The sequence below is a fragment of the Pelobates fuscus genome, chromosome 2 (assembly GCF_036172605.1).
Source record: "Pelobates fuscus isolate aPelFus1 chromosome 2, aPelFus1.pri, whole genome shotgun sequence".
Lineage (NCBI taxonomy): Eukaryota > Metazoa > Chordata > Amphibia > Anura > Pelobatidae > Pelobates > Pelobates fuscus.
In genome coordinates, this window is record NC_086318.1 from 298,261,282 (window position 1) to 298,285,473 (window position 24,192).

At 39.1% G+C, this 24,192-nt stretch overlaps 1 protein-coding gene across 2 annotated transcripts in view; it reads left to right on the forward strand.

Moving 5' to 3' along the window:
- TBC1D32 (TBC1 domain family member 32) overlaps positions 1-24,192 on the forward strand; it is a 333,094-nt gene that overhangs the window by 91,615 nt on the left and 217,287 nt on the right. For both annotated transcript variants that reach the window (XM_063443466.1, XM_063443467.1), the window contains one exon: positions 737-938. In XM_063443466.1, the coding sequence (XP_063299536.1) occupies positions 737-938 (202 nt within the window). The remainder of the gene's footprint in view (positions 1-736; positions 939-24,192) is intronic.

A 24,192-nucleotide genomic window follows, 5' to 3' on the forward strand; every position in this document is an offset into this window, starting at 1 on the left:
ATTTTTATATGTGCTTAACTTGAAAGCGTATACTGCATTGTATACAGTGGCTAATCAAAGTATACATTTAATTTATGAGATGCTAAAGTTCTAACAGCAGGTCCTTCTAAACTTCACAGAAGGCCCAGTCCTTGGGCCCAAGAAGCTCTTTTACTAAACTGATTCCACTAACAAATTCGCCATACCCTAACCTGACAGTCGTCCAAGTCCTCCCTGGAAACTTACTTGGAACCAGCCCCTTTGAGAAGGTTAAAGGCCTATCATAGGTCCCACATATATATATATATATATATATATATATGGTATATATATATATATATACACACACACACACATACACTGTATATAATTAGTTATAGGCTGTGTATTAGGACACATTCTCTGCAAGTGTATTACATTTAATAATGTGTATAGCAATGCACTCGTTATACTTATTTTGCTACTGTTTTATGTAAACTATCATTATATAGACTTAATATATATACCTTTATTATTTTGTTTATTTTCCATACTTCTTATGTGACGTGAGTCGTAATGGTCTCTTTGTTTTAATACTTTGAAATATTTGATATAAATAACATTCTCTGTTATTTTCCGAATATCTGCATTTCCATTCTATCTATTTAATACAGTGTCTGTATTTATAAACTCCACATGTGTTCAGCTTCATTTAGATGGAGAACTGCTTGTAAATCAGACACTGTTTTCATTAAATAATTTGATGTTCTTTCCTTAGGACAATAGCTGCACATACCATTGCCCAGTTTTCAAAGAAACTTCTCCATGAAGACATCCACGCTTTATCTGATTCTGACATGTTACCTGTGCTCAAAGGATCTTTCATATTTGTATGCCGCCAAATGTATCACACTTGTGAAGGACTCCAAGTTTTACTTCGTTATCAACTGCATGAGTGCATTGCTGATGCCTGGAAAAAGGTAAAAAGAAGTATCATGCTGGGCTTGTAGATCAATATCATTGTGGTGCATTATGAATAATATAATGGACAGTGGCTCACTAAAATGGCTTGTTTACTGTTTAAAGGACCACTATAGTGCCAGGAAAACATACTCGTTTTCCTGGCACTATAGTGCCCTGAGGGTGCCCCCACCCTCAGGGTCCCCCTCCCGCCAGGCTCTGGAAAAGGGGTAAAACTTACCTTTTTTCCAGCGCTGGGCGGGGAGCTCTCTGCCTCCGATCCTCCTCCGTTCCGCCCCGTCGGCTGAATGTGCACGCGCGGCAAGAGCTGCGCGCGCATTCAGCCGGTCGCATAGGAAAGCATTTACAATGCTTTCCTATGGACGCTTGCGTGCTCTCACTGTGATTTTCACAGTGAGAATCACGCAAGCGCCTCTAGCGGCTGTCAATGAGACAGCCACTAGAGGATTTGGGGGGAAGGCTTAACCCATTTATAAACATAGCAGTTTCTCTAACCCTAGCTGGACCTGGCACCCAGACCACTTCATTAAGCTGAAGTGGTCTGGACGCCTAGAGTGGTCCTTTAATTAATATATATATATATATATATATATATATATATATATATATATATATATATAGTTAATACAATATTAAACAAAAATCTGCACACCAGTCAAGCCATAAGACTTGCTTTTCCCACAGAAATCCCAAAACTGCAGTGATGTTGCAACCACAAAGGATTCTGGGTGGGCATATGCAAATTAGTTTAACCCCTTAAGGACACATGACATGTGTGACATGTCATGATTCCCTTTTATTCCAGAAGTTTGGTCCTTAAGGGGTTAACAAAGAATCACATTTTTGCCTCATTCCATTTTAAACATGGATTCCTTTTAATCTGTGTTTGCAGTATACAACTGCTTGGAACACAATTTAGGAAAAGATGCAAAACCAGTGAACCACTCATGGACAGCTGTTTCGTTGTTAATGCAACTCATCAGCATGAGGTTGGTTACTGGTTTGCTTATTAAGGCTTGGTAGTGCTTGGGAAGCAAAATCCAAATAGGTTATGGTGGGGAAAAATTGTGATTGAAAACCCCTTCCACCTGAAGTCTGTGGATAGTTAATACAATATTAAACAAAAATCTGCACACCAGTCAAGCCATAAGACTTGCTTTTCCCACAGAAATCCCAAAACTGCAGTGATGTTGCAACCACAACATAAATTGTGTTCCAAGCAGTTGTATACTGCAAACACAGATTAAAAGGAATCCATGTTTAAAATGGAATGAGGCAAAAATGTGATTCTTTGTTAAACTAATTTGCATATGCCCACCCAGAATCCTTTGTGGTTGCAACATCACTGCAGTTTTGGGATTTCTGTGGGAAAAGCAAGTATTATGGCTTGACTGGTGTGCAGATTTTTGTTTAATATTGTATTAACTATCCACAGACTTCAGGTGGAAGGGGTTTTCAATCACAATTTTTCCCCACCATAACCTATTTTGATTTTGCTATATATATATATATATATATATATATATATATATATATATATATATATATATATATATATATATATATATATATATATATATATATATATATATACATATATATATACATATATACATATACATATATATATATATATATATATATATACATATATATATATATATATATATATATATACATATATATACATATATATATATATATACATATATATATATATATACATATATATATATATATATATATATATACACACACACACACACACACACTTAAAAAAAAAACATTTTTATTGAGGCAATGTGAGGGACATTACAGAAAAGAAGAAAAGGGAGTTTTATCAAGTAGACATACACTGTAAATGCATTATAGAATAACAAGTACAGAAACTTCAGCGTACACCAGCCTCATTTTAAAATAACAATATAAAATTGTTATTGCTGGTTTAACATGTCTAAACAGTTGCACTTTTTTTTTTTGTAACAAACATGAGTATTAGGTATTTCAGGCATGTCTAACTATGCAGTTAGGGTTAGACTGATCATATACAAGCTAGGTGGTTGTCAGCTTTATAATGTTTATGCAAACATGCTGTACAAGCTAGACATGTAGGTAGTTGGTACGTACTTAAATTAGTGATCATGTTAAACTATGCTGATATTTATGTAGGAATAAGTAGGCAAACAAATAGCAGTATATACAATCCAGATCACTCGCTTATTCACTAAACAATGATTTCAAATCTTAGAGATTGTAATAGTTTTATTGAAAAACACCTCACCTAGGCAAACAATAATGGAGGTTTAGTTACATTATATGATCATATATTGCATAAGCTTGCCCCACTGTCAATGTACCCCATTCTCGGCAGGTCCTACTCTAGCAGCCTAATGCTTGCTCTTATGAGATTAATCCACTTACTTGGGAAATACTTCCTTACTGGGACTCTCTGCAAGTCAAGGCTAAATAGGGTCCTGGAATGAGGCACCTGTGACAGGTGCAAAACCAAGGAGTTGGCCTGGGACTCCCAAATATATAAATGAAACCAAGAGGGCTGCACTCACCTGAACATGCATACATTATAGTGTGCTGCTGAGGCCAACATGTGCAAAATACACAATCCAGCGCACTCGCTTATTCACTAAACAATGATTTCAAATCATACAGATTGTAATAGTTTTATTTAAAAACACCTCACTCAGGCAAAAAATAATGGGGGTTTAGTTACATTATATGATAATATATTGCATAAGCCTGCCACAACCTCTTTTGTATATTTTGGCCCCAGCAGCACCCTATAATGTATGCATGTTCAGGTGAGTGCAGCCCTCTTGGTTTCAATTAGCAGCCTGGAATGAATGATAGTTTAACTTTTAGCATCTGATGTACCCATAGTTTAACTTTCAGCATCTGATGTACCAAGTCTGCAACAATGGAAAAAAGGAAACATTAAAGAAACATTTTGGAAATGTTACATTTTAGTACAGAAGGATAAAAAACTATTCAAGCAACTTCAATAAAATCCAAACCATATCACTACTCTAGATGCAAATGCTGAGTTGCGCTGTGCCTTTCCCATGTCATATTTATTTTGCTGTTGTGATTTGTCTTTAGGAATAAATATTTTAATGAATACAGACCTAAAATATGCTCCATTATCCTTACTTGTAAGTAACATATTCTGATTTTATGGTAAAAAAAATGAGTAAATGCACACAATATTAAGTATATGGAACTTGAACAACAATTCAACAATTTGAAGAGGAACTATCGCATAGTTTACTGCATTTTTAGATGGTCAACAAAAGCTTTTTGTTTTGTTGTTTTTATCCACTTTTTATACTGAAATTTGATTATAGAACTTGCATCGAATTACAGAAGGTAGTTGATGCAAGTCTTATTTTAAGTCCCAATTTTCCTACTAAGTAACGACCTCTGGGTCTGAAACGTGTTTTGGCTTCTCCCGGTGGTGCAGTTCCTTATGTTGTTGTTCATGCTAATAAAGCTGCAATAATTTGTGTGCTCTGCTAAAGCATGTTATTTTTGTGATAACCTACCCTTTTGGTTTAAAATCCCTACTATGAATAGTTTGTAGCCATTTGTAGCAAGTTGTATATACAGCCTTTAATTGCATTAATTTAAAAAGTAACCAAGTTTGCGATTGCATGTTGTGTAACATTTTGCTGTGGTAATGGTGATTCTTACAGATCAAATTTCTTTACCCTTTTAATGGGATGGGCAGCTAGACAGGATAAGAAACACCGGTAGCCCATTTGAAGTGGCTAATTACTTTTCCCAAATTAACAATGAAATAAAGGTGGGGAACGCCACTACAAAGGAAACACCATCATGTTGTATTCTATAAATATGTGTAGAACTAGAAAGCTGATAAATAGACTACCCAGTCCTTAAAAGGCACATTTGTCACGAACGCACCCTACTCCAAGAGTGTGCGTGACATAGTTGTGGTGGTGAAAGTGTTAAAGTTCACTATTTGTCTGCACTAGACTGGAAATAATGACAAAATCCCACTTTAACACCACCCACACTTAAACATAATAATATAACTATTACTATTTTTTTAAATTCTTTATTTTTGTAGTGCATACGTAAAATACAAGCTGCTCAGGTATGCCACGACAGCATAAACAGGCAATATTCGTTACAGGGTGATACAGTGAAGTAGCATTGTTAAATCTGCACATTTTTTTATTTTTTTTTTCGTGAGTAGATGATTTGTCAAACGCTTAAAGATAGGTTTAGTAAAGTTACTACAAGCTAGGTACAATTTTCTAGTTGCTATGGTATTTGTCATAGGTTATTACAAGATGAAGTCCATAAGAAGTGACACATATTGGATTATGGGTTGGGTGCGTCTTTTAAGTAGTGCTTATTTTTGGATATATAGATGCATAATGGAATCAGAAACGTCTAGTGTTAACATATCACACATCAATTAGCAAAAACAAACTATTTACAGATTAGATAGGGTACTCCCATAGCTATTGGTATAATATTAACATGCTGCTACAGTTCGTGAAGCTAGCATAGACGTAAATCTACAACTCAATATAGCCTGAGGAAACTGCCCATTGCTCACTAAGTGTAACGACTCGATGTATGCAAGATAAAGATAAACCCGTCAGTTTGTGTCTACAGGTTTAAGCTGCATGTTATGCTGGGGCTCGCGTTGCAGTGCTCTTTATATTATTTTAAATGGGAATCCACTGAGTAAGCAACTTGGTAAGTATTAGGAAGAGATGAAAACTCAGTATAACCAACGTTGTGGTGAAGTGAGAACATATAACTCAGACTAACCATATTTGGAGAGCATTGCCGTCGTGTTTTAAGCTATGTATCGTTATCATATAGGGTGTGCTTATGGTGTAGGACATGAGGCCCACCTGTGGTGTATACAGGCTACATCACAGTTAACGTGCTGGGTTATAGGCGAAGTGTTTGTGCCTAGTGATGTGTTCTGGGGGAGAGTGTGTGGGTGAGGCGGCTTAATGCTGCCAGTGAGAGTAATCGTGGAAATGCCTCAGAGTGATGTGAGGTGTTCTCCGCTGGAGGTAGGCTGGTAATTGGAACAGAAAAACTTATAATGTCATCGTAAAAACACAATGCAATATGAAATTGCTGCAGGAGCGTAGCGGCAGTATGGCATCTGCAATGACTATACATTGGGTAAACGGTACCATTCAAATATAAAGAAAAGCATTAACTTATGAGCTTTGGCATAGGTCAAACATAACTGACGAGCTCGGCTGACTATGCGATTAAAGTATAGTTTAAGAAGCACAGAGTCCTTTTAGTGAGAAGTTTCGATACGACCTAAGAGGATCGGAGGCTGTGGGCCTACAAACCAGTCTCTGTCAGCCCATGCCGGTTCGTGGCAGGTTGACGTCCTGGGCGGGATGGCTCAAGGCGTCGGAGCGGCGATCTTGGGGTGAGGATCCCCTCCAGCCCCAGGCCTGTATAGAGGGTGGCATCTTCTTACCACTGGCTCGAGAGCTCGGTGAGTTCGAGGCAGACCCTTTGTGGGTGTAGCGGATGCTGCCGGTGTTCCGTCGCCGCCAGCGGCGTGCAGTCTTCCCGCAGGGTGGCGGATGCTTCGGATGCTCTCTCCGTGCGGCCCTCAGCCTGGGTGGGCAACGTGTGAGTGTGGTCAACTTGGGGTTTGTCGTTCTGCCCGGATTAGGGTGCCTCTTCCCCCCGACCGCATCCCCAGACTTGTGTGCTTGCGGTGGAGTCCCATTTAGCTTACTTTGTTCTCCGGTCGGCCTGCCCCGATATGGCAGGGTCCGCAGTTCTGCCGTAGGCACCTGCAACCTTCTCCATAGCTTGCGCCAGAATCGGGCAAAGGTGGCTTCTAGACGTTGCTGGATGTTGCAGGAACCCTCCAGCTCAGGCAGGAGTCTTACGTTGCTTGTTGCATCTGTAGCCGCCATTTTAGACGCTCCATGTGCTCTGCTGCCTTGGCTTTGCCAGTCACCCGGCTGTAAGTGCCGCTCGTATCTGTTACCCCAGTAGCTTGTGTTGGACCGAGATGGGGGGGGGGGTAGGAGATGAGAGCTCCGAGGAATCCATGTTCAGGGCCGTTAGCGCGGGGAGCGGATGTCTCCCCATCACTCGACTCCCGTTAGGCCTCAGGGTGTGATGTGGGGTTCCCCGGGGGTTACATGCTCGTTCTGGGTATCTAAGTGATCCTCCCGGTGTCCCTTTCATCATGGCTCCACTCCAGGGAGTAGGTGCGCCGTTTTTTAGGGGGATTAACCCCGAAATGTACATGTGTAAGCGGGAGCTGAGGCTCAGCACATCCACTCAGCCTGGATGCTAGGCTCCGCCCCCCAACTATTACTATTTTAACGCTGCCACCACCAAGACAATTTATAAATGGGGTGCCTTGGTCCCCCAGGTAAATCAATAATAAAACCCACCAAATATTACTTAGTACAATATTTAAGGAATTACAAAAATACTAACTAGTCTCTTCAGGTAACGTGATTCTTAACCAGACAAAGGTAGAACTTAATAAATAAATGTTTATTATGAGCAAAAATAGTCACAGTGCATATAACAATATATATTAAACAAACTATTTACACCAACAACATTTAAAAACAAAAAGGATAAAATACAGAAGTCCTAATTACTCACTTAGGTTTTCAAAGTACAACTTCTGTCCAGGGGGTCTCTGGCAAGGAGAGATGGTGACTCACTCATAATTAGATCTTGGCCCCAAGCAAGTACACCACCACCCTTCAGGATCACAGGAGATATACCCTGTGGATTATCACACCTCACCCAGGGGTGGAGCGAAGGCGTACCTATGGAGATACTAAGTGACCACCTCCTTTGTTCCAGAAACAACAAGCCAAATATAAACTTTTGGTTTTATCTCCTCTACTGTACTTGCCACAGAAATAATAATTGCCTCTATGAATTTGTTATTGTTTTCCCATTCCATAGACATGTTGCACGCCCCGCCCACGATCCAATAGGACAGACATCACAACTCCTGCCACACGGTTTAAGTTGTGCAACTCATGTTTAGGCTTAATTAAGAGATTGGGTTTGTCCCATTCCAAATATAATAAAAATGAGGCTTAATTATTAACCTGTGGGTAAGTATTAATGCTTCACTTGGATAAGATATTGGAACACAAGGATCTTCATGAAACTAATCCCGTTACCATATCAAAGGATTGAACTATCCTTTACAAGGTACATGCCAAATGAGACATTCAGACTTTTTCCAAGTGTAGAACCTCACAACTTGCAGAGCCTTAATTACTTCCCGTCCATATAGTACAATCCTTTTCACGTTCCTATGCCATTCATACTACCCCTTCTGTCATCTGACCTCTGTGGGGGGTTCCAGCTTCAAAAGATGTAACCCCTGTTGACCTCAGCAATAGCATCTCTGTAGCATCAATAGCATCTCTGTAATTTGTGCCATTTAGTACACAGATTACATTAACCCCTTAAGGACCAAACCTCTGGAATAAAAGGGAATCATGACATGTCACACATGTCATGTGTCCTTAAGGGGTTAAAGGATAATATTTCATAGTGTAATAATAAATTATGCACCCTTGCCGTGACACACATAACCAGTGCAAAAGTGCATTTTAGTGTGTTCAGACTGGGCTGTATCTCTCTTCTAGGTCATACACATTATATTGATCACATACACTGTGGTTCACACCAATTTGTACAAAGGGATTCTACTGATTATGAATACTGAGGCTTGGCATTGTTATCATGTCAAGGAAAGTATTTGTCAGACTCCCAGTAACTGAAAGGATATACTCCCAAAGAGTCTTGAATATGTACTGTTTGCTGGGTCCTCCGTAAAATAAGAATGAACCCTAGTGTCAGGTTTTTCATCAGGTCAAATAAGAGACTTATACCGGGGTTAACTTAAGGCGCTTTATTTATAACCTTTGACATGGTTTTCTTGTAATAATAAATGTAGCAGGAATTAAAAGGGAAATAATATAGATTAACAGGTAGTAGGAGAACCTATAAGTGAGATTATAGGTAATTAAAAGAAAAAAAAAAAGGAGTTATTCTGTCACATTTAGCTGTTGCTGCCCAGTTGCTAAAATGGCCCAATCACATAGGGATGGGGCCATTAAATTACCAGGGGTAAACTTTTACCCATTGGGTAAAAGTTTAAATTAAATAATGAGGGGTGGACAGGTCAATGCAGTAGACATGCCTTCACCCACAATATAGCACGTGGGGACATAATGGAGATGAGATGTTTAATCTCCCTTACTGATATGGGGTTATGATGACCCTATAAGCTTTTGATTTTTTGATGTAGCAGTTAGCCTGCTTCAACATAACCCTCATGTTTTTTGTTTCTTTTTAATGATTTCCTTGCTGGCTGCTAGTGGGCAAATAGGTTGGACTTTTAAAACTGACCTGGCTGACATATGGACGCAATTCAGGCTCATTTGGAGCCGCTATTACAAAGCCTGGCCATTGTTAAATAGAATGAACAATGTTTTTGCAGTCCAAATAGACCCCGTACACAATGCTTTTTACCCTGTTCAGTATGGGGCCTTCTGACTTTTGTAAATAGACTTGTCTATGTCTTCCTGTTTACTTGCCAACCTTTGTGAGTTAGATCACTCAATGCTGTTCTTGGCTGATATATGTACTTACAATCAATAAGGAAGTCTTCGTTTTTGTAGTGTGGGGCATGGCTAAGCAACTAGGCTTATGATACAGCATTCCGAAAAACATTAATTTTATTTATTTCGTGCGAAAACTATAATGATAGGAGCATGCAAAAAATACTCCATATAAGTGAGGGTCAAACCTTTCATATGCATTTAAGTACTAATAATGCCTGGAATAAGAACTGCTATTTATAGGCCAAGGAACACATTTCTGAAAGGAGAACTGTCACTTTGCAGGATTTTTAATATAATGTCTACTTACCCCTATGTTTACATGAAGTTATAGGTTTTTCTTTTTCAGTGTTTTATTCTGTGGTATAAAACCTAGAGAAGTTACCGTATTGAGTGATACCTGACTTACCCTGGTGCCAGCAGGAATTTAACCTTGGCAAATAAAACTGTACTTTAATCAAGGCCTGTAAGATTACTTGTCATGTGTAATTACACATTTCCTTGTGCAATGATTTACATGTAATGTCAAGTTTGAAACCTTTAATTTAATGAAAAACAATAGGCGTTTATAAGTAATCTGGCACCCTTCTAAATGCTTACATTCTGATTGAATCTCCTAGCATAATTAATCCTACTCATTAATTGGCCCCAGTGATTTGGTGGACATTAGTATGTTCTAGCTTCAGAAGGAGCAGTAAACATAAATCCCATTTAATGTCAACCAATCCATGGATTTATTTTGCTGTATGATAGTTATACAGGCTGTTGGAAGTGCAGTAGTGCAAGGGGTGTTTTCTTGGTTAATTTTACGTCCTTTATTTGCATACAAATAAAAAAATATATATATATAATTTGCTAGGGAGATTACATATAATGTAAACAGATGTCACTTTTTTGTGAATATCTTTTTATTTATTTTTTAAGTTTACATGTGGGTACATGTATTAGCTAATTCAGACACTTGAGATGTGCAGGTCTCTGGTAGACAGTGATATGAGACTCTCAGGTAACAGATAACATTTCAAATGAGTCGTGTGGAGTAAGTAATGAATAAGGTAAGACAGGGTATTAAACATTCTTTCAAACTCTGCTACCTGTTAATAGTGCTGTGGCAGTGGGGTATGGCTCAAGTGTGTGGATATTTCATGTGGTCTGGGAATATAGTCTGTTGTTTCAGGAAGTCATGTTTCCACCTTGTGTTCCCCCACTTACAGGGTTCCAATCCTGTGTCCCTTTCCCACGAGGGAGGAGGAGAGGAAGCATGGAAAGAGAGAAATAAGGGGGGGGGGGGGGGGGGAGATATTGTGTAGGAATGGAAATACATATATATTGTGGGGGGCGGAGGGGGAAACGAATACTTGAATAATGATAAAAATGCAATTTAGCGCATATGCCATGAGGTGCCCAAAATGAAGAAAATAAAGATATTTTTCTAAATGTTCTGCCTTGCCAGCTTAAAGATGCCAGACAATGCAAATACACCTGTGTCAACAGATATAACAACGAGGACAAGTATCTGTTAATTAAAACGTTTGTTAATCCAGCCCACACACATACATATTACTATAAGATATATAATTAAATCTAATTATATACAAAATAGTAATATAATGTCATATATTCTTAATTAGCCACATAAATGTCAAGCTGTAGGAATATACATATATATATTTGCCAACATTTATCAGATCGGATAAATGTTAACCTTGTCTGGAAAATAAAGTACCAATTTATTATTTATCAAGACCTGAGAGTGCATCTCTTACTCCTTCATATATACTCTTCAACGTGGGATAGCACCTAGGCATTTAAACTATTTGATTTGGAAAGGGTGAGTGCCAAGATACATATTTTCTTCATATATATATATATATATATATATATATATATATATATATGTATGTGTGTGTGTGTATATTCCTACAGCTTGGCATTTAATAATAAGTAACTTGCCTGTGTGTTGCCCGCGTGAATATATAACCAAAATATGCTCTTTTGGTTATATATATATATATATATATATATATATATATATATATATATATATATATATATATGTGTGTGTGTATGTATGTATGTATGTATTTACCTATACATAGATTTAAGTAAGACAACTTGAAACATTTGAAATGCAATAATGCTTAAGTAAGCAAATTGGTTTGAGGAACCAAAGTCCCAATGAGTAAAAACGCTGACTAAAGAGTCTTGAAAATAAACATTCCTAAATTGTCATGAACAAGAGTTAATCTTACATATGATAATGTAAGCTGGTAATATTCCTGACGTAAGCCAACAGCCCCACCTGCTGTTTGAAACATATAGTTAATATATGTCATATATGATAATATGACGACAACAGCCATTAACATAAGACTTGCCCCAAGATTTTCATTGGACCAGGTAAGAAGGTTAACAGATCATGAAGGACTTATAACTCCATGACATAGGGAAAAAAAATAAAAAGGCTTGGACGATCTCTTAAAATCTCTTGACAACTGACAATCTTGAAGACTTCTTAAAACAATCTTGGAAATAACACCTGAAGACCTGCCTTCTTACTCTTTGCTTCATCTGTAAACTTAACCGCAGCTATCTCTTTGCCAGGAGAAAAGTTCTTTAGAATTTTTCTATACTTTACTCTTGGAAAAACTTCCAATTCCAAACTATAACTTTAACTCACTAACTCTGAATCAATCTGCTCCAGAGACATCCCGAACATCTATTGGTAAATATAAGCCAAATATCAAATATAAAATTATAAATATATAAGTTAATATTTTTCTGGGTAAAAGCTGATCAGAATCCAGACTTGGTTTCATGATAGCCCTTGATCAAAATTTGTATCTCAAACTGCAGACTGGGACAAAAATTGAGATCACAAAATAAATCTAGACTATCAAGAATTATCCAGATCAATATTAATCAAGTGGCTGTTCAGATAACAGGCCTAAGAAATATTTATCAGATAAAGAATTGTTTTACATTAAAAAACCTGCAGAAGATTTTAGTTACTGGATTAATCATAATTAATTACTCTGTGAAGCAACAGTGAGCTAACGGGATACTATAGTCACCTGAACAACCTCAGCTTAATGAGGTTGTGCAGGTGAGAACTATAGCTCCCTGCAGCCTCTCATGTAAACACTGTATTTTCTGAGAAAATTGGAAGCTAGGAACACCTCCAGTTGCAGTCACTCAGACTGCTACCAGAGGGACTTCCGAGTTGATGAATGCATAATTCACATTCATCTTCACGCTTGGGTGAAGACATCAAACGTGCTATCAGCAGACAGGAGATAGGAGGCACTGTGAACGCGCCTCCTATGTCCTGTAGTAATCCCGGAGCCTGTCAGCAATGAAGAGCCGACAGTGTGGGAGATAAGATCCCCTGCCCACAGCGTCGGCTCGAGCTGACAGGTTGAAGACCGGAGACCGAGCAGGAGGGGAGGATCCAAACTGTAAGTAAACTTATTTTGTGAGTGAGTGATTGAGTTTGGGTGAGGGACTGAATGTGGGTGAGTGATTGTGTGTGAGTTAGTGAGTAACTAAGTGTGGGTTAGTGAGTGACTGAGGGTGGGTGGCTGTGTGTGTGTGTGTGTGTGTGTGAGGGTTAGTGACTGAGTGGGTTAGTGAGTGAGTGTGGGGGTGAGTGGGTGACTGAGTGTGGGTGACTGACTGACTGAGTGTGGGTGGGTGAGAGTGAATGCATGTGGGTGAATGAGTGTGGGTTGGTGGGTGAATGAGTGTGGGTTGGTGGGTGGCTGAGTGTGGGTGAGTTAGTGTGGGCTAGTAACTATCCATCCATATATCCTTCCCTATCTATCCATCCATCCATCCATCCATCCGATGGATAGGGAGGGATGGAGGGAACACCTGAGTAAATTGTTCAGCTAAGTCTATGAATGGTATTTACGATAGGCAAACAATCCACATGTGATTGAAAATCTAACTGAGTTAAAACTAAGATTGTATTCATGAATATACTGGAAAAAAAAATCTGTCTTTAAATTATAATAACCCATATGCTGATTACTCATATGATTCTTTATGATTTAACAAATAGTGACATACTATTTGCTTATTGTCTCAATTAGATATGTTTCAAACTATTCTATATACTAACCCCGTTGATTGATAATATTGTGGACTAACAATCCCATCACTCAAACATTGTTTGAAATCGCTTTGTGAATGTAATACTATACTATGCCATATTTTATGCCATTATTATTGAGAACTATTCACTAATTATCATGTATGTTTACACCTATTGACAAAATAAATATTATAATTTTGATAATCCATCCATCCCACACTCGCTCCCCCTATAAATATCCTCACACTTCTCCTCTCCAGATCTCCTTTCCCACCACCCTGGCCCGAGCAGTCTGTCACCCCAGTCTCGGATTACATATCACTCAGTGGGAGTGTCTCATTACCTACAGATATAACATTTATCTCATGAAATACCAATGAAATATCAGTGATGTCAAAATGTCAAGTATCTTCCAAATCTTGCCCTTGAAAGTGTTAACAATTAACAGCAGTTATTAGAGAAAAATAAATCAAAACATACTTTGCAATGAAAAATGTGATTAATAATGAGTAATGCACATTTGTTCGCAATCAAAAGGGACATTTAGAATAGTTATAGTGAAAGCAAGCCTGACTTGCAATACCGTTTTATAGAAGAAAATGCAGGGTGTGCGGTAGTCATTATTAACATGTGTTCACAGAGAGCTTAGTTAACAAGCAATGTATGCATTAGCTATAGTTCAGTGTTAGGCAGTAAATATCAATGTCCCATAAAATAAGTTGGTACAGTGAAATATGAGATGTCTGTTTGTGGAAGTAATGAAGAGAGAGACTTTAATTTACCAAATTGGCTTGCATTTTAAGTATCTAATTTACAATAAAAAATGAATCATTTGGCTTAAATATATCTTGCATAATTAAATAGCTTTTGTTCTTGTATTGTGTAAAAAAAGTGGTAGCTGTAATGAAGTAAAGTTTCCAGTGAAATTGAAGATATTAAGTGAGAACATATTCAAGGGTAAATATGCTGTAAGAAACAGGATAATTGTAGATTATGCTAACGCAGTGTACCTATAATCTTAATTTTTTTTTTAAGGACAGGAGGCGAGTATTTTGCATAATCTCTCTTTACTAAAACTCCAGCAGCACAGATTTAACAATAAAGTTTAGTGAAAAAAAAAAAAAACATTGCAACAGGGTACAAAAGGCCCCCCACCTGTATCACTCCCTCTTTCTTTAATGCGATATAACCATAAAACATCCTGTAAATACAATATACAACGATAACAATGAAGATTCTGACTGCAAGAGTCAGAATAGAGTCACATAGAGTGTGAAGACGATCCCATGTATTGATCCATGTAGAAGAATTAAACTGAAAAGAAACAAAAGACGGGAAAGGGACTTGGAAATGAACTGTTCGTCATTATTATTATTATTATTATTATCATCATTATTATATTGCTATTTATATAGCGCCAGCTTATTCCGCAGCGCTTCACAAAAATAGGGGAATTTACCAAATGAGACGATAACCTTTTTGTAACAGGAATAATAGGTAGTTGAGGATGAATACATTAATATACATAGTCAAATTGTATGTAATAAGTAATCATAACGGATAATAATTGCAATCTCAAGATGTGTGATATAAAATAAACCACATAATAATGAAATAAACACTCACCCCTGAATTCAAATCTTTACTGAAGTACAAACCAATGAATCATATAAAACAGGGAGGGGAAAAAAGGGTGGGAAAATACTTGCCTCCTGTCCTTAATAAAATTAAGATTATAAGTACACTGCGTTAGCATAACTACAGTTTGATAACATGACAGGAGGCTTCGTATTTTGCATTTTTAAAGCTGTGGATGAAGAGCAAAAGAAGCATGAGAAACCTGACGGAATGAACAAACACGGAATGTGCTCTCTAGTCCAGTCTGGGGATCGCAATATGTCGGTAGACGAAGCACCCAAGGGAAAGACCTTTGATGTGGTTGCGCCCTGAACCTAGTAAGCGCCAAAACAAGAGTCTACACCTGTTAGGGATATCCGCCAGCAAAAGAGAAAATAAGAGGTCCATAGAGGAGCGGTGCGCAGAAGTGGTAAACAGTCCGAAAAACGGGATATGAGATGGAGTAAGTTCCATCTTAGTCCGACGCGAGATAGAAAATACATTCCTTCCAGAATGAAGGAAAAAACTTCTATGCCGACGCTGGATTGTCCGCAATCCATCGAAAGAAAAGGACACAAAAGTGTAAGTATCGCCGAGAGTTGGCGCAAATACAATTTCGTATTGTCTTGCCATACACAACGAAAATTTACATTAGATCCATGTCCCACTTACGCGAGTATTTGGGAGTGGGTGGTCTACACAGACGAATCCCCCTAGAAGGTGACAGACCAGAGGGTTCTGACCTATAAGAGTCCCCTGTAGGGGGCATGAGCCGCCAAGATAGCCGAATGTGTACGACTTTCCTAACGCAAAGGGGATGGGATAAGAAATTTAGCATGGCAGTTGCCATAAAGGGATCGAGGTCCCTTTCCATACATCAGTTACTCCATCCTGTCCATGTGGAGTCATGGCTCCCTCTATTTCCTGGGGCCCTAAGCCACTAGGTCCAAGTGTCTTTGGAGGACCAATGGATGCAATTCCCTTTGGATGTCCATCAATAGACGCGATAAGAATTATAGCAGGAGGAGTGATCCTGAGATCTTTCCAGTAAATCCGGACATCATGCTTGACTCTGCCATCAGGGAGTGACGAATAACAGAGTGAGCATTTGGATCTGCAAGTGATGAAGGACTCTCACCAATCTGGAGGACAGAGGAGGAGCATAGGCTCCTTGGAACGTCCAATTCCGAAGTAAAAGCAGCCACTGCCTCGTACTCCGGATCTGGAAGCCAGCTGAAATAGCTCTGCAATTGCCTGTTGGACTGGGATGCAAATTGTTCAATGTGGGCAGACCCCACAGAGTCCACAGTGTGCGGAATATTGAGACGTTCCATCCCCATCCGTTGACGTCCCTCCAGAGTCAAGAAACCCAGTCCGCCCATAAGTTGTCAAATCCTGGTTAGCATACTGCACGTAAAGTGGTGTTGCGAGGCAGGCAGAATCGGTACATGTCCATTGTCGCCTCTGAGTTCCCGGGATCATGCTCTGCCCAAGCATTTTATGTATCAAACCACCGATATGTAGCCATTCCACGCCTGCATGTGAAGTAATCACCAATGCAGTTCGGCCCTTCCTACGGGTGTTACTGGTATCCAATGGCCGTAAGCGTGACCCGTCTGCAGATAATGTGCTTACATTCAGTGCATAGTTTTGTAGTGTAGTAGACCTGGAAAATCACCTGGATGGATGAGGACAGGAGTTCCCACCACACAAGCCCGGATTCGGAAAGGGATGGAGTCCTTGCGCAGGGTACGCCCAATTTCTCAGTGAATGGCTTTCATTTTATTGTGTTAGGTAAGAGGACACATTTAGTCAACTCGATCTCGACTCCCGTCTTTGAGCGCAGTCTGGAGATGGATCCGCAAAGGAATAATATGTCGTCCAGATTAGACAACGGGCCCTTGTGATCGTCAATGAACCGTTACCGGTCTCAGAAGTATGGGGATCGTCAATAAGAGGTCCGTGGGTTGCCACCATTCGTAATGGATAAGGACATCCTACCAGCGAGGGTGGAGAGTGGAAGCCTATAACGTATTCCCGAATGGTCCGTTGGATCCAACTGTGTGTTGAATGTGGTGAAGAGATTCACATGCTCAAGTTCAGCGATAAAGGTTCGACAAATAATAATCCAGTTGCCAATGGTCTTATTGCTTTCTTCCCTAGATCTGAGAGCTTGTTGTCAATTTCTTTGAAGATCTTGGGTGTCGTGGGGCCCGTGGCTGTAATGGGGGTAAACCTATGTGTGTGTCGATGAAGACATTTTCATCATATAATGTGGCCACGGGCGGTTGGTAACGATATAATGTGGGTATTCCTGTCACTTGAGTACGTAAATTCATAAACATAGGTACTCCAGTATGTGGGAGGTCACCCCAGTAGCAATAAGGGGGTCACCCTTAATGCAAAGTATTCACTGGTGGCTGGTATTGATATCATGTGGGTATTCCTGTTAAGGTGTCATATGGTATCCTTAAATATAAATATAAATATAAATATATATATATATATATGTGTGTGTGTGTGTGTGTGTAATATTGAATTCTGTTCACACATATATATATATATATATATATATATATATATATATATATATATATATATATATATATAGGGCCTTGGTAAGGCGTGGGGGGGTGTCACCCCAGCCATAAGGGGGGGTCACCCCTATAGAATGTTCACCCTGAAGGGCCTGTACAAGTTTTGCTTACTTCAAATGTTTTTAACTCCTGCTCTGTTAATTGAAGTTAAATCACACATGAGGCTCCTGCTGCCACTACCAGATAATTAACCCCTTAATTACAGGGTACAAGATACATCAGCCAAAAAACGGTCGTTAACCTCTTAGGGTATTACACAATGTCTCGATATCGAGGCATCGTGGAATACCCCAATTCACTGCCGAGGGCCTGAGTAATCGCTCCCCCGGAAGCGATCACTTCCGGGTTTGCCGCACGTGGCGCCTGGCAGTGTTAGGTAAGAGCATTGGAAGCCTTTAGCAGGCTTCTGATGATCTTACCTTACTGAGTGCCTGGAGGGGCTGAGGCACTCAGCAATAGTAAAATTAAGATTAATAAAAAATAAAAATGTAAATTAAAAAAATTGACCCTTATTACCCTCCCTCTCCCTCCCCATGTACTTACCGATCGCCGCCGTTCCCCCGATGGCGAACGGTCTTCTGAGGGCGGATTCTCTAGACTGAGCCTTGAGCGCCCCTACCTCTCCAATTTAGGACCCCCAGGGCCATGTGACCGATGACAGGCAGTAAAAACTGGTAAAAAAAAAAAAAAGTAAAAATAAATAAAAGTAAAATTAATAAATTAAAAAAAAAAAAAATATATATATAATACACAAGATCCAGCACACTCACCTATCCACTAAACAGCAACTTCAATGTTGACAGATTTTTAAAAGCAAAAATAATGGGGGTTTAGTTACATTAAATGATCATACATTGCATAAGCCTGCCACAATGTCAATGTACCCCATCTTTGGCAGGTCCTACTCTAACAGCCTAATGTCTGCTCTTATGAGATTAACCCACTTACTTTGGGGAAAAAAAATCCATCTGGGGCTCTCTGCAGTACAAGGCTAAATAGGGCCCTGGGATGAGGCACCGGTGACAGGGAGGGGTGCAAAACCAAGGAGCTGGCTAGACCAAATATATACCCCTCCCTGTCACAGGTAGAGTTAAAGCATGCGTGGGATAGGCATAAGGCTATCCTAGACTTAAGATAAGGCCAGGGACTAATTAAAAGTATTTTTAAATATTGGGCAGACTAGATGGGCCGAATGGTTCTTATCTGCCGTCACATTCTATGTATCTACACACACGTATTATATATATATATATATATATATATATATATATATATATATATATATATATAGCCAAAAAAACACATTTATAAAAAAACTAATAAAAACGCTAACTTTGGCCATTTGGCATTTGTGACTAAGTGGCTACTACAAAAGACTGGACATACCACATTTGGAATACCCTGGGATGTCTACATTTGAAAATGGTATGCCATGATTGGGTTATTTCGCATTTCTAGGCTACTATAGATGGTCTCAAAAGACAACACAGACCCAGCAAACCAATCTGGCAAACTGGATTGGGCAAGCCCTATATTGACCCTGTAACTTTCCAAAACACCATAAAATCTTTACATGGGTGGTATTGTTATACTTGGGAGACTTTGCTGAACACAAATATGAGTGTTTAAAACATTAAAACCTATCACAACAATGAAATCACCAGTAAAAGTGCAGTTTTTGTATAAAAGAAATTAAAAAAAAATATATGAACTCTAACTTTGGCAAGCGTTTGTTGCTAAGTGGCTACTACAAAAGACTGGACATACCCCATTTTGAATACCTTCTACTTTTACAAATTGTATGCCATGATGGGGTTAATTTTAATTCCTGGGCTGCTATACAATCTTAAATGCAACATAGGCCCAGCAAACCAATCTGGCAAATTTCAATGTGCAAACATGCAAAAGGGGAAATCCCTACATTTGACCCCTGTAAGTTTGCAAAAACTCATAAGACCTGTACATTGAGGGCACTGTTGTACTCGCGAAATGTTGCTGAACACATATTGGGGTTTTCTTTGGCAGTAATAAATAACAGGAGCTGAGAATCCATGCCTAAAGTACAATGTGTGTGAAAAATCACACACAAAAAATGACTACACAAATGGTTTGAAAAGACTGGTGGTAGAATTAGTGCATGGAAAGTGTTAAAATACCACCATCTGAAATACCCTAGGGTGTCTACTTTACTTTTCAAAATTGTATGGTTTGATGGGGGTAAATTACACTGGCCAGCTTCAAAAATGTACCAAATAGGACATGGGTGCATGATGACCAGCTGCAAAAATTCCAAGTTGGAAAACTCCGTACATGTATTCTTAAATTGCTATGTGTGTCAAAGAAAATCTCAAATTATTATTCTTTTTTTAATTTGGCATAGATTGGTGGTAAAATGGTTGCATGAAAAGAGTCAACATACCCCAAGTTTAAAACCTTAGGTTGTCTTCTTTTAAAAAATATATACATGTGAAGGATTATTTAGGGATTCCTGACAGATACCAGTGTTACAATGTAACTTGCGTTAATTTCGAAAAAAGTGGTTTGGAAATAGCAAAGTTCTACTTGTACTTTTTGCCCTATAACTTTCCAAAAAAAGATAAGAATATGTTCACATGGGTATTTCTAAACTTAGGACAAATTTTTGAAACTATTTAGCATGGGTGTTGTTTGGCGGTTGTAGATGTAACAGATTTTGGGGGTCAAAGTTAGAAAAAGTGTTTTTTTTTTACATTTTTTCATTTTTTTAATAGTAAATGATATGAAATGATGAAAATAATTGTACCTTTAGAAAGACCATTTAATGATGAAAAAAATGGTATATAATATGTGTGGGTACAGTAAATGAGTAAGAGGAAAATGACCGCTAAATACAAACACTGCTAAAATGTAAAAACTGCCCTGGTCCCAAACGGTAAGAAAATTGAAAAGTGGTCTGTTCACTAAGGGGTTAAGAGAGCGAACCATAAGAAATTATAAGTTACACACACACTGAGCCATAAGGGAAGTTTAAAACTTAGGACCTCTTTAAAGCATGGGTGTCCAACCTTTTGACCATATAGTGTCCCTTTAACAATACCAAAAATCAATAAATTTAAAGACCGGACAAATTAAGTAATTTTCCCTCTTCTTTATATAAGAAAAAGAGATGTGTAACCTAAAGGTGCAATTTACATATAAATCCATTGGTAGAGCTGTAAAAGGTGTGAATAAAGCAGTGCTTTGAGGTGGTGATAAAGTTTTGCTCTGCTGCAGAATTGCCCTTGGACATTTGGAATAGTGCAGTTCTTGAGCTGATTGAAAGTAGCAGGAAACGTATGTTGACAGAATACAGCAGGCATGAAATATTCCCAGCCTTTGCTAGGTCAGCACAGTATGGGTTTATGCTTGGGTAGGTGGTCCAAGATTTCAGTGCACAGGTCTGGCCCTTCCTTCTGGCATAATGTATCTTGTACCAAGTGGCTGGTAGACTATGATGAGTACTTATTGTGTTTGCAAAACAGTAATGATACATGTCAGTCAGAACTTCATTAATGAAAATCAAGCTATAGTAAACAGAGACTATCAGGGTTATTTGCTAAAGGAATGAGAAATGGCAGCAATGCAAAGTGAATTTCAAATTTAAGGTCAACATAGCCAAGATGAAAATGGAGATTTTTTTTTCTAACTTAACTATTGTGACCTATATTTTGAAATTAACTTTGAATTCCCAGCAATTCCACTTGAGTGAATAACCCCGACAAGATTAGGGAAAATTGTTAGGAATTCAAAATGAAAATTTTGAAGGGAAACTGTAGTCACCAAAACAACTTTAGCTTAATGTAGCAGTTTTGGTTTTTAGATCATGCCTTTGAACATGTCATTGCCAACATTCTCTGCCATTTAGGAGTTAAATGTTGTTTCTGGTTTTTTTCAGCCCTAACCACACCTCCTCTGGCTGTCACTGACAAAGCCTGCATGAAAACAAAATGGTTTCATTTTCAATCAGATGTAAATTACTTAAAAAGTTTGTATTTCCTGTTCTGTAAATCTATATTTAATTACATACAGGAGGCTCCTGCGGGGTCTAGCAAGCCTTCCCTTGAAAATGCAATTGTTTCTTCAGGATTCGGGAGGTACTCAGGGCAAAATATGATTTATTTTTATTTTTTTCCTTTTTTATATTCAGTAGACTTAATGTTGTCAAAGAAAGAGGAACTGATTATAGTTTTTTTTACAGTGTTGATTAAAAAAAATTTAATGAACAGGTCAGTAGAGGTTTTTAATTAAAAATAGTTAAGCTCTGAGGATGTGTTTAAGCAGATAAAGTAGTGGCATTAACTGGGTTCACAGTATTTGTAAAATTACAATGCAAATTAGGCTCCTTTGGGTATACTTTATTGAATTACAACCAATTAATTGTTTTATAGTTCAAGTCAAAGTCGGTTCAGCACTACTCTTGTTGACTTTTTGAATTAAACCTTTTCAAGCTTAGTTTTGTTTTGTTTTTGTTTTTTAGCCCTCCCAGGAATGGTTATGTTTGAAAGTTAATTAAACTCCTGTCTTATTTAAATTGTATATGTCAAGATTACATTACATGTAGCCTTATGTTAAAGTAACTAGCTTTTGCAAATTTTTTAAGCCCCATATTATTAACAGAATTGTGGTTCATGCAGTGTGTTATCTGTTAAATAAAAAAAATAAAAAATAAAAAACTGTTCCCCTTGAGTTTAAAGATGTCTTATTCTAAATGTATGACAGTACTAGCATTGAGAGATTATGACTTGTAGCCTGCTAAACTACTACATTCAGTATCACTGTCCGGTTTATAATGTTACGTTGCAATTGAGTTATTCAGAAAGGACACAACTCTCTAGTATATATTTGACAAGCTATCACATCTTAAGACTTGACAAGAGTTTTATAAATGTATGTATTATTACCAAAAAACTACTTTAGCAATATAATCCTTAAAGATGGACATTCTTTCAGATTCTGTTGATTAAATTTTCCGTGATGTGGGGGGCGGAGCCAGCTACTGAACCGACAGGTCGCATCCTCAAAGAGCTCCCGGAGAAATCAACTTTAAAGGCCCGAAATATTGAACAAATCACCCCCAAAAAGCCACGCTAACTACCCACGTAAGAAGCAGACATGGGCAGGAAAAGTAAGAAGCCCAAGCCCGACCTACCCAGACCGGGCACCAGCATAGGAGACCTGTGGCGGCGAGCGCATGGCGCACACGAACCTGACATGGCCGCCTACATGGAGGGCATCGAGGACTCAGACGAATTACTCTCTGAGCCGGAGGAGCTATATCAGCCCTTGACACGAGCATCGGAGAAGCCCGATCCGAAGCCTGCCACGCCGCTTGACTCGGCCCCGGTCACAAAAGCCGAAATGAGGGAGCTGCTGGCAGAACTTCGCCAGAATATCCAGGAGGACGTGGCAGGCATGAGGAGGGACATAAAAGGCCTCACGGACCGCATGGAAACCGCGGAGCAAACCGCCAACACGCACACTGGGCAAGTGGCCGCACTCCGACAGGAGGTGAACCTACTCCAACAGAAACACGTGAAAATGGAGCAAGCCATGGCTGCTATGGAGGACTCACGACGCGCCCAGAATCTTAAAGTTAGGGGCATAGTCGACTCAGTCCCGGACTCTGTGCTTCCTCACCTTGTGCGGCGCCTATTAAATACGATTCTGCCGCCAAAACAGGCCAAAGGAATAGGCCTTGACGGCGTGTTTAGGCTCCCTAAACCACCAACGGCCCCACCAGCAGCAACCAGGGATCTGATAATGAGATTCCAGAAGCGACAAGACAAAGAAACAGTAATGGCCGCAAGCAGGGGTACCGCACCGCTTAGCTTCGAGGACATGTCATTAACATTTTACTCAGACTTCTCTAAGGGGACTATGGCCTGGCGCTCTACTTTGAAGCCTTTTACTGCCTTGCTCCGCGAACGGGATATCAAATATAGATGGCGCTCACCGCACAAACTGCAAGTGTGCAACGGAGACGCCACATACCTCATAGCGGACCTACAGGAGGCGGAAAACCACCTCCCTGCCTTGGGCTTACCGGCGGATGCCATGCAGCGACACCACACAACCAACAAGCCACACAGATGGAACCCGGCTACCTCCAAGCCCTTCGTCCCGGGTGGAACCATCCGCGCTGCACAGAATGTAGCCACCACCTCAGAGCTCCCAAGGGACTGCTAGGCCTTACTGGCCACTAATGACACTTCATTGCTTTTCCTTCACACAGGTCTATAGCACTTGTTCAGCTTTTGATTTTGTATATAGTTCTACT